Below are 12,371 nucleotides of genomic sequence, written 5' to 3' on the forward strand. Positions count from 1 at the left end.
TAAGAGAGGTTTCTGGGCATTCCGCAGATTTAGTCTTAATCTTGTTTACTGATATATCTAAATACCTTCCTGTAGCTACTCAGTTTTGAGCATTTATGGAATTGGGTATTTTCATTTATGGGGAACCTGCTTGGGAAGTATGAGAGCCCTTGAAAGAAACTTTTTGTTTGTTCTTCTCTTCCAGCATTTTCAAGGAAATTCTGAGAATACTGATATTGATTGGCCAAATTCTGTTTTCTCTGGCTGCTGTTTTTCTTCTATGTCTTGTTCTAAAGACTTATCTCATAGGACCATATTACCGCAAGTTGCACACAGAAAGCAAAGGGAATAAAGAAATTCTCATTCTAGGAATAACTGCGTTCACCTTCCTTATGTTAACGGTAATCCTTTAAATTGATAAAACATTTTTATACATGTGGTAGTTTACTTCATCAGTATCACAAAAGCCATCACTCTTAGTGTTATTGCATATACACATGCCTCTGTAATTATTTGGTTTTAAATTGTTTTAAAACAACCCCCAAATGTGCAGATGATTCCTGCGTTATAGCTCAAATGAGTAAGAACAGATACAATTTGAATGTGAATCAGCTGAAATTTTGCTGTTAGCTTTTAATAGAGCCAGTTTAGGAATCATGATCTGAGTTTTAATTGTGGGCTACTTCATGCATTTGAAAATAATTCAGGATGGGTTTTGAGATGCTGATAATGACATTTTTAACATTTGCTCTCAAGTTTCTTCTCAATAGCAAATTCTCAACATTGTTTTTATTATAAAATAATTTTCTTTTTGTGTGAGAGACACATTTTGGGATAAAGTTAAGAAAGTAGAGAAATGCCTTAAGGTTTCTAGATTTTGATTAACCCTATTGGGTGTGTTTCTTTTTCCCATGCATTCTCCTTTTTTGTTTCTATCTCACATTTCAGCATTCTAAAAAACTATACTGCTGGGAGAGCAGAATGTGACAGTTGCTTGATAACATTGTGGGTTTGACACTCCATTATCCTGAATGTACAGATTGTTACATCCCCTGAGAATAATTAAGCCAAAAAGTTCCTGTGCCTGTTTTCTGTTTGCTTAGTTAGTACAGTCCAACAGGAAAAGCTGGCCTTCTTTAGGAAGAAGTTTAAAAAGAAGCTAGTTAGTGATACCATAGCTTTAGTTAGTGACTTCTATTGGATAATTTTAAAATGCCATTGCTCTAAACAGCAATTCATTTTTCAGATATGTCCTCTAATGAGAGAAGAAACAAAACTGGTTTCTCATTTTTACTTTCTAACAAACATTACACTTGTAGAACAACTTTAATAAAAAACAGCAAAGAAACCACTGAAGTGTAAAATATTGTGCTATCTAGAAGCAATTTTACTTTAATTAAAACCATGGCCTACATAAAATTTGGCTTCTTGTACCCAAATTGCATTTCAAATACACAAGGAGTTTGTCTATGTGACTTTTCACAATACATGTGTGTACACAAAGATCAGGGGGGAGAATATGTTTGAGTTTGTTGGATTTATACTGCAAGCCCAGAAGGCTTCTTCAGCATTTTCAAAATTCTTTTTTTTTAAAGTTAATGAATAATTTATCAAAGACAATGGTAAAAAGGATACTGCAGGTAACATCAGTGAACCAGTTGAGATGCTTGATATTCACTGACACTTATAGATTCATTATAGTAATGGTACAAGTTAACTTAAAAAAAATAAAGTAAAAAAATGCTTGGTTGTTGAGTTGAATAGGTGAACAAACAAATCTTCTGGAAAACCAATCTTAATTGGTATGGATACTGTACTTTGTTAGGAATACAAACATAGGATGAGTGACTGCAGTCTAAGCTGAAAAAAATGTTATGTATCTTTGGAAAGGTTAAATTAAGGTTTTTGGGTGCCAGGTTGCAATGAGTAATTGAACTGTCATGGATTCTGCAAAGATCTTTCTCCTTGGAATGCCAAGCCTAAATATTGAAGGAGGTTGTATAATTAATCTGCAAACACAAAATTTTCTGTACTGGTATAATTCTAAAAGAGCTTTTGAATCTGTAGAGGATCAATAAGAGAGTGCCTATTTTAGTGTCCTTAACCAAAGACAACTCTGTGGTTCCATTTAGAAAATTTAAGATACATTTTAAAATAAAATAATTTAACTCACTGTCTAGCATTGTGAGTTACTCTGCAGTACTCATCCTTTCCAATAGATGAAAAAGAGTCTAGGGATGATATGGTGTTCCTGTCTCATGCATATAGTTACTTATTACATGCTTCAGTGTTGGCTTCAGTTGGGATTCTGGGATTCAGCTTAGATTATTCTGTATTTGGATTAATGTGTAACACCAGCACATGTAATGCTCCTTATATATAAACTTGATTTATTTTGATTGGTTCCTGTGTTTGAAAAATCTCAGATGATTAATTAAGAATTACCATTTCCCTGCTGATAAGGGCAAATTCTGTATGGGAGAACAAGAGGGAAGATGAGACAGAAGAGGTTTCTATACTGCAGTGCGAGTAAGCAATTTTCATACAAGGAGTATCATGTCAGTTGAGAAGCTTTGAGTATGGTTGTGACTTTTGAGCATTTCTGAACTTGAGTCATTTGGATAACACTGCAACTTGTTATACCTACAGATATTTTAGTAAGACTTGGAGCTTAAGATGCCCTTTCTGTTCCCAGTATTCTCAGAAATAATTGAACTTCCTCTCCCTTTTATCCTTCAACTAGTTAGGCAGATCAGGGCTGGGAAGTGGGGATTGTGTCAAGTGCCAATCCTGTAATAGTTTAGATGACACAGTGACAAAATTGTTCGTCTTTGAATCATGTACCTTGTCTTCAGTAACAAAGGTTCAGTAGTTCATTATTATATTTTCAGCAGCTCCTTTTCAAGCTTTGAGTTATGCAGATAGTGATTTGATTGTTTATTTGCTTTAATTGGTGAACTGTTCTCCTAAATTGCACCATAAGGAACAAATCTTAACTAAAGGTTTTAAACATGACCATTCAGGATCAGTGGAAATGGCTCAGTGATAGTTTTAAGTCAAGATATTTACCATGATAAGCTGAAGTATATGTCAGCCTGAGCATTCACTGGTGTAGTGTTGCTTTTTCATATTCTATATGTATGGAAACATTACAAGGAAGATGGCTTTAAACACTGTCCTGATAATGAAGTGCTGTATTTGAAACCTGCAGGACAACAGTAGTCAGTTTTATTGCCTTTAAAAACTGAAATTCTGGAATGTTATAAGGGGAATGGAAAAATATAAAACTTGACCTGACAAGAAGGACAGCAGTTACATTATATAAATTTAGTCTTTATAGGACTGTGCCTACACATGGGGAAAAGTGGCTTCTAGTTTCACTGCCTGATGGCTGACCTGGGATGGTGGCAGCAGGTGGAGGCAAATTGCCAGTTTGCTTTATATACTGAAAATACAGTGATGTTATTGCAGTACTTTACATATGAAAATTTTGAGGTTTTTCTGCAGTGTCTCATAGATATAATTACTAGTATTGGAATATCATTCTTTGCTTGCCTGAAGTACTTCTCAGTGGCTTATAACCTGCTTATGAACTCTTTTCTATCAATTAAAAGAAGATTAAGGAAGAACTGTAATCTCAAATATTTTAATTAATTATGTCATAAAATACCGTTGAGATAGACAACAAGGTTCACTTAAAATTGTTTCAGTTTCCATTACAGCTACACTTTCTTGAAATGCAAGCTTAAGATTCACTCCTTAACTCTTGAGCAGATTTAAGTTACTAAAGACTGACGTTCTAATACCTTTATTTCCACCAAAATTTTATTTTATGTTACTGGCTTACCATATTCATTAAGCTTCTGTGATGATTAAAGAGTAGCAATAAGATAGACATCATTAGAGAATATAAGCAAAACAACTGTTGAACAGATGGTTGAGATTTGCCCAGAACATGTTATAGCAGTAATGTTTATTTCTTTATTTATTGATGTGGTAGAACATTTGAACATAAAAATCCAATATTGTAGTGAAAGCAAAGCAATCCTTTCTAAATTGGAGTAAAATGGGATGCTAGAATACAATTGAAAACTAAGTTGTGTTGAGAAAAACATGTGTATTGACAAAATTTTTCATGTCATTTTGACTGAAAAAGCTTTCTGTAATGCAAGAGTTGAGAAGAGGACAGTGCAAAGCCCAGGGATTAGTAATGGCTACAGCCCTGTTTGGTGAAAGCTGAACATTACAAGTGATGCAAGCAAAGAGGGAATACTAAATGCTCAATACTTCCCAGGTTTTGCTTATGTAAAAAAGCTCTGCTGCGAATGCCTTCTTGCCAGTAAAGCAAGTCCTCTCCAGTACGTGTGTGCCCATACATTATATATAATAAACCCTGATGCTACGCTTTTAGCTGACGAAATGTGTCCACTTGTAGGTAATACTATGGGACAGCTGGCAACCAGGGTGGGAATTGCAAAAGTAATTTCTGTATAAAGGTTGGACTCGATGATCTCAAAGGTCTTTTCCAACCTAGATGATTCTGTAAATCTGAAGAACAAGTTGGAGGAGGGGAGAAAGTAGATGAAGATGATGTAACTCTTGGTTCTTTTCTTGCTCTCTGATACACATTACACTTTCCTGTATGTAGAGAGACCTATGGATTTTGTAGAGCTGAAGTTGTGTAGTACCCAGAGACTAGACAAGAAATAGTAAAACTTGCCTATTTTTTTTACTAGGCCCTTGAGCTCACTCTTGGTTTGCCATAAACTGAAGGAATGTAATTCAGTTTTTATGCTGTGGGACCAAATTCCCAGTTAGACATGCAGTTTGCTCCAGTTACGTCTGATGCTTTCTGAACAAACATGTTTCTTTCATGCTCAAATTGCTCCATGCTTGAAGAGTGATTCTCACAACAGTGCAGTATCATGCAATTCTGGTACAAGATGTGCTGCATCTCCTCCTTTATGGTAATCTAATCCTGTCCAAGGGAATGTTTAAAATATTAGCTATAAAAGTTTTGATGTGGAGCTCTGTTAAAGCTGATAGCACTTAAGTGTGTGAAGATTATAGCTAAGTAGTAAAAATAATTCCAATTTTATTTGAATAGGTTATATTGGATCTTAATCATTCACAAGAGACTGTGACTTTTAAAACAACTAATGTATGATTGAGAAGAACTTAAATGTTTCCTATTCATAACTGTATCCTTAATTTTATTCATCTCCTGGTGTTTTTAAAGTCCTTCATGTATATGTATTGCCCTCTTCCCTCTTGCAACTTCAAATTGTTCTAAAAAGCACTGAAATTCCTTCTGTCAAAATGAGAATAACATTGCCTTGTTTGCTTTGCATGATCAGCAGTCAATTATATTAGTTAACAGAGCCAATTTCTTACATTAAACATCTTGCAATAAATTAGTGTTATCACAAATACAGTTCTGTGATGAACATTCAGACATTATTATTACCTCAATATGCAAAGGTCTTGGGGTTATTTTTAGGTGGCATCTTATGCACAGCATGGAGACTTGTTTATTGTGTCTTTTGCACTCCTCCATTAGTTTCATATTGCCTGAGTTTTTGTTTAATATCTTACAGTAAAACACCATTCAAGATACGATGAATGGTGTCCCTAAATGTACTACAGTGTATTTTTGCTTAATCTAAATTAGAATAAAAATAAGTAGTTGGTTTTAAATGTTCTATTAATATTAATAACATTTTCCTTTCTCAGCAAGATGACCATCTGCAGCTGCGTGATTTTGAAGTAATTATTTTAAAACATGCTTTATACTATACCATACATTAGAAGTGCAGTTAGCTTTTTTTTGTATTCCAAGCATTGCCTTAAGCAGTTGCTTTGTGTTTTGTTTAGTCTCTTTACATGTGTTTCATCTCTTCTTCTAGTACTGCATTAAAGTATTAAAAAAGAATTAAGCAGTCTGAATTCTTTCAAGCAGTCATTGAGCTTCATCTCAGCAGTTTACTTTACACACTTAAATGAATCCCTGTTCAGTAAAGCACACAGGCACATTTGAACCAAATTTACAATAATAAAACATAATTTATTCCAGGGATTTCTGCTAGATTAAGAATCTTCTCCCAAATATAAACTTGGATTTTCATTTCTTCCTTCTTGTTTGACAGCTAGAAAATACCTTGTTGTTACTGCTTTATTTCACAGCCTCAATGTATTATGTAATCCTGACTTCAAAGCTGTCATAGTCTCTCTCTGACTTGTGAAATCAGATGCGGTCCTTAAGGGTCACACAAAGCATTGCAATGTAGATTAAGAAATTGATTTTAGTTTTTGTGGGAAAGGAGGTAACATAAAGGGAGAAACTAGATTTGTGAGTCTTCTGTATAATTACAATACTGCAGAACATTGAAATACATACACTGAATTCTGTTTGTTGTTGAACTTGCGTAAAGACATTGTAATTTGCATTTGGTATAATGTAAAGTTTTATGGTTTCATTGTGAAATGGTATATAAAGTCACTCAGCAGTAGATTCTCTGTTATTCCTTAACAGATCACAGAGCTGTTGGATGTTTCAATGGAGCTGGGATGCTTCTTAGCCGGAGCTCTGATCTCTTCTCAGGGTCACATGGTTACTGAGGAGATTATGTGCTGTATTGAACCAATACGTGACTTTCTTGCCATCATTTTCTTTGCATCTATAGGTAACTTCCAAGAAATCTTACTCTAAAATATTTGATATTTATATGTAATATTAAATAATGTTACATCTATACTATATAAAATATATGTAATATATAAAAACATTGTTTACAATGTGGTTGAGGAGAAAAAAATGGTGTCTATAACGTGAGGAGAGGAGATAGATTTTATTTTGTTCAAATACTGTACTGTTAATTGACCACAACATTGGTTTGCCTTTGCTACTACTTTAAATGCAACATTCAGTTTCAGAAGATACTTCAATGTTGTACTCCCAACTCTTGGTTTAGTGTCAATATTTCAATGTTAATTCTGAAATAATCCTACTTCAAACATGTAACTAAATACTTTAAGAGAAAAAAGCCTTGGTTTGGTTGTTGATTCATTGAGGGTTTTTTGAATGTTCTTTTGACTTTCCAGCAGCTGTAATTGATACTAAAATTGTATTACTATTTTGAGTCAATTGATAGAGTAGATTTCAGATTTTTGTGACTTGGTTTTCTATAGAAGCAGAATGTCATAATAGCATATTTTTTACAGTTTGTTTCTTTAGAAATTTAGTTGGGAGAGTGTGATCTATATGTTCTCAATGCAGGAAAAAAATAATTGAAAAAGATGTGTCTCAGAGACTACTTGAATGCCAACTGAAATGCAGCATTGAGGTATGAGGGAGTAACTCACTATGCTTGATATCCAAAAGGAGTTAACTCAGAATACTTACAGTAAATCAGTAACTTCCTTTAGAGCTGCTGCATTCTCTAGCTGTCTGTGCACCAGTCCAACCTCCAACTCGTGTTGACTGACTCAGAAAGTCTTGGGTGTTGGGCTTGGATTTTTTCAACACCACCCTTGCTTTTTCTTCGGCTGTTAAGTTTTTTATTGTTCTTTTTATTTCCATAAATTTATTCAGATAACAGTAAAGTCCTATAATCAGCATAATTTTAATGTTTTTCCTTATGTATCTGTTTGATACTCATTGTTTCATAACAGAAACTAAAACTGGTGGCTGTCAAACAAAAAATTAAATACCTAGGCTTGCCAGTCCTAATTTTCTTTTTTTTTTAATCCTGCCCATGATAAAAGCTTCTGCTGAAGACTCAGATCATTTAATAATAAATACATGTATTTGAATAACTTATTTTTTAATAATGGGAGGAAAGTGGTAAGCTCTGATGAAACTTGGGCCCATATAACTGACAAGCTTGGATGAGTAATTGCTAAATGCTCACAGATGTAAGTTGTTTATGTGTTTCAGTAAAGATGGTGATGGAATGGATAGTGTTATCAGGGATACAAAGCATGACAAGTGATTATAAGCCCAAAGTTAATTTTAAAAGGGACTGAACAAAAATACTGTCCTACACTCTTGTGGCTGCATAAATTAAGACTAGAGATAAGATTTTACTAGAGTAAAAGAAAATAGCAAGACCTCAGTTGGCATGCTAGCAGCACTCCATACAGCCTACATTGTACTCTAAGGAAATTATTTTAGTTGTTCTGCTACACAATTTAAAAAAAAAATCTGTTTAACAAATGTTGCCATTATAATTGCAAGAAGGGGAGAAAAGAAAATTGCCTAACAAATTGGTGTGATTTTACAGAAAATGGACATTATTCCTGCCTCAGAAGAAAATTAGCTAAAAAACTAGAACTATGTTACAGGCCTCTGACAAAATATGATAATGCTTGCTTGTTAAAAAGAAACCCCAAACAACAACAAAAAACCCTCCAAAACCAACAAAAGAAGAAGACCCAGAACCATATAAACCTCCCAAACTCAAACAAAATCTCCTTCCTCCCCAAATAAAAATTATCCCCTGCTCCCCCCTTTACTTTCATTTACTTTTAAATTTTGTGCTTAACAAGAAGTTCTGTGGGATGGCAAGGAGGTAGGTTTTAAAAGGCGTGATGTGGTGTTGCAAAGAAAACCTGAGTAGAGCAAGAAGTATTCCTTAATTTTTCTTCTTACTAGATTTCTTTTTAAAGACTTCTTGCTTGCTCTCTACTTACATATGTACACATGCAAATTATATGTATGTATAAATATATAGAGATCTCCTGTGTGAAATTATGTAAAAGCCACAGGGAAAGATTCTTCTTAAAGACAAGGTTGGTTTGTTACTATATACAGCAAGCACCTTATAGAGAGCAGAAACACTTGAGATCCTGAGGAACACTACTGCAGTAGTGTAATTTCTGGTCCCTTTAGAAAAAAGGTACAAATGGAAAAAAATATCTTAATTGAAAAGTGACTGTAAGTATGTCATTTGGAAAAGTTCATTCCTATTTTGCTTGTCTTAACTGCCTGCTTTTCTGTTCTTACTACAGAAACTTAAAAGCTGAGCTGAGTAGTACTTGTTAATGTAATATCCATAGCAGTGGACCTGCCCTTAGCTTGACCTGTGCAATGGTACTGCTTTCAAATTTGCGCTTGGGTGCATTTGAGGGAATAATTTGCAGTTAGGCATTAACAGCTGCAATTTGAGTTACTCTGTCTGTACATTCATTTAGACCTCTGGTGTTCTTCAAGGTTCCTGGCACTCTTTATGCCGTCTGCTGAGGTTAGAGAGTTTCTGCTAGTCTCTGTCCTCACTGGTAGTTTTGAGAGAACATCTTGACAAATCCATTAGAGATACATTTTGGGCACTTTCTTTCTCATTTGTTTTTGTACCTAGTACACATGTCTTTACCCATGCATCGTTTGATCTAGTTTTGATTACTTTTTGGAAAGATGGAAGGCATCTTTGCGTAGACTGTTCGACTGTTTTAAAAAAGTTCCGTGTTTTTTTTAGTCTACATGTGGAGTATAGAGTTTGAAAGTGGGCATCAAGACCTTTTCTGCCACTGGTGAGGTAATATATTACTTCCAGTGACTGACAAGTTGTGTGTTTTCAATGTGCTGTACAGATGTAGCCACCTGCCAGGTTCCATATTTCCCTTCTGGGTGACTCCTATGGTAAGTGTTGGACCTTGAATGCAAGGTGCTGAAAACCCTTTAACAGCTCAGTCCTTTTCTTCAGAGGATGGGTGATGCTGACACTGCCAGCACCACCACTGTCCAGAGCAAACATGCACACAAAGATTGTCCAGTGAGCCTCTTAACATTTCTGTTGAATCTGGAAAAATCAAAGGAGGATCCCAACTGGAATTTGTTAGGTGGCATGCATTGCCTTCTCCTTATCCATCCCGCTCTAATGTTTTGTTTTTCTGCATGGAGCACAATGAAACTTTGAGGTTTCATGCTTTCAGAACTGACAATAGAATCAAAAGGACTTTCCCCTTTGCAGAAAGATTAAGCAGATTGCCTTTCCCCTCTGCTGCTTAATGATCTAGCCAGGGCTGTAGCATTTATTGCATTTGCTGGCTATGATCTTAGGTTCATTAAGACTCCTTGTGGAGACAGCATCTCATTGCATAGCTAATGTGATTTTTCTGATGTCTTGTCTTGAGGATGTGTCAGAATTAATTCTGCTGTCTCCAGTTTGACCCACAGAGTTCTGATTTTTGTAGCCTTGTTTGCCATCAGGGATCTCCAAGATGGCTTTTTTTGATGTTGGATCTAACCAGGATATGGTCAAGACATTTGGATCCTCACATGCTGTTTAGAAGCTATCCAGCAGATTGGTAGAATCCGTCTAATTGAGGAAAGAGGGAGTTTACTTGTTAAGAAAAAAGTACTTTTAAAAAGGTTGTGTAATGTCTTGCCTGTAATTGTCTACAGAATACATACCAACTTCTACCAGTGAACTGTGCTTTTTGGCTTGACAATGATGCCCCCCAAGGCCTCTGTTCCAGCTCCTTGTGAACACTGCTTAGAGCTGAAGTCTTGTAGTTTGTGGTCAGCTCTGTAAAAGCAGACCTAAGTGTTATCCTAGCTGTTGACTGCTGGCCAACATGGTGTGTGCTGATGACACTACTGAAGTTTTTGAGTTATTTGAAGTGTTTCTTCCATGTTAGAGAATGATTTCAGAATTACTCCTGAGCTTAGTCAAATCAAAATCATTGCAATAATTGGCTGTATTCATGTCATATTCTGCCTATGAAATGAATCTTTCTGATGGTGCTTGTGTTGTCAGGAAGGCGTCATGTGCTTGTATAGGAGTCTGATAGCACTTCTGGCCTTACCCTGGGTTTTCATCTAGGAATGGGGCAAAGGTCTGTAGTAACTATAAAAATACCTTATGATAGGATTCGTTTCCTTAAAAAAAAAAATTTGATTTCTGAGATGTTGATTTGTCTGCTCAGAATAGTGTATGTGAGAGGTTTAGGCTTGTTTTCACCTTGCAGACACTCTCCTCCAAAGGATTGGTATAGAAATCTGCTGTAGTTTGTGCTTCAGCTCTTTGGAATATGGCAATAATCTCCACAGTGGCCAGCTGTTCAAATGGACTTCAGACTGCCTGTGTGCTCTAGAACTGAACACATAGTGCCATCAGTAATGATGAGAGCGCTAGGCTTTACTTATAGCCTTCCCTGGAAACCTTCAGTTCTAGATCTGGCAGAATTGTCACTTATCAAAGATGCCATTGCTATGGAATGTATTTCTCTAATTGCTTTCATGTATTTTCTGAGGTCAGCCTAAAGCTGACTGAGCACATGATGTACAGTGAAAACAGAGAAGCTACTTGCCCTTTCCACATGCATCTGTGCATATGTGTGGATTTCTTTTTTTGGTGTGGTTTTCATCTCTTATTCAGCTGTCTCTCTTCTTACTTTGATAGTCTTTTGCACTTGTGCTTCAGTAGTTGGAAAGAAATTAAGAAATAAAACTGGGTGTGTGGGTGCTGACTGGGTGGCACTTGTGTAAAGATCTCTGATGTAATTGAAGAAGCTTTCCATCAGCAATTGAATGTGCATACAGATAAAACCCTGTGAAATTACTGTAAGTCTGGAAGAGATGACGACTCTTGGTTCTCTACAGCTCATCTGGGTCTGCAGCACTTACAGGGAGGGAAAATTGGTGGAACCTTGTCCCACATTAAAATAAGAAGTTATTTACAGCATTGATTTACATGCCTTATGCTTTAGAAAGCTAAATTCCTGTCCTTCATCAGAAATAACTGAGTTGGAGAAATGCCAGCTATTATGAGTTTGTCGGGAACACCACATTCGATTTCACTTTTTAGAAGGTTTTATGAAAAAGAAACGCGCTTCCGAAGACATGCAGCTATGTTTGCCTACGCAAGTTCCTCTTGCTTCAGGAGATAAAAATGGACTTAGTTTGTAAGATTATTCCTCAGTGACTCTAGGACTTCTCCAACAAATATTTCTTTTTCTTATGTTTAATATTTACAGGATTTAGTTTTATGTTTCTGAGTTCTTTGTGGTTCTTGTTACCTTTCTTTATAAAATTACCAAGTTAAAATGGCGAAATATTGCAAAAAAATTCCAAAGACGATCTACTCCAACAAAAGAAACCCCATCAATATCATAACTGGGTTTTTCTATAATTCCTTAACTGTTAGACTATGCTCAGGGGTTTCTGGCTTTACCTGATTCCAGTCTAAGTGACTGTTCAAGTTCAGATGACTTTCAGTGTTTGGAAGTGAGGGTTAGAGAATGAAAACAGTTTGGATTTCTGTTATAGCTGTAGTCTATGCAAATACTGAGTATCATGTTCCTCCCACTGTGATAGTCCATTACCATATCATAAAAACAAATTAAATGACCAGCAAAATATTACAATGACTGTGCATAACAATGGAATTACT

At 35.6% G+C, this 12,371-nt stretch overlaps 1 protein-coding gene across 8 annotated transcripts in view; it reads left to right on the top strand.

Moving 5' to 3' along the window:
• Window positions 1-12,371, top strand: part of TMCO3 (transmembrane and coiled-coil domains 3) — a 39,213-nt gene that overhangs the window by 18,708 nt on the left and 8,134 nt on the right. For 2 of the 8 annotated variants that reach the window (XM_058826279.1, XM_058826306.1), the window contains 2 exons: window positions 185-380; window positions 6,512-6,662. In XM_058826279.1, the coding sequence (XP_058682262.1) occupies window positions 185-380; window positions 6,512-6,662 (347 nt within the window). Of the gene's footprint in view, window positions 1-184; window positions 381-4,715; window positions 4,947-6,511; window positions 6,663-7,255; window positions 7,323-9,452; window positions 9,617-12,371 lie in introns of those variants that run through there. The other 6 variants (XR_009276071.1, XR_009276070.1, XR_009276068.1 and 3 more) reach the window with 6 other exon arrangements.

This window comes from Poecile atricapillus, chromosome 1 (genome assembly GCF_030490865.1).
Source record: "Poecile atricapillus isolate bPoeAtr1 chromosome 1, bPoeAtr1.hap1, whole genome shotgun sequence".
Taxonomy (NCBI): domain Eukaryota; kingdom Metazoa; phylum Chordata; class Aves; order Passeriformes; family Paridae; genus Poecile; species Poecile atricapillus.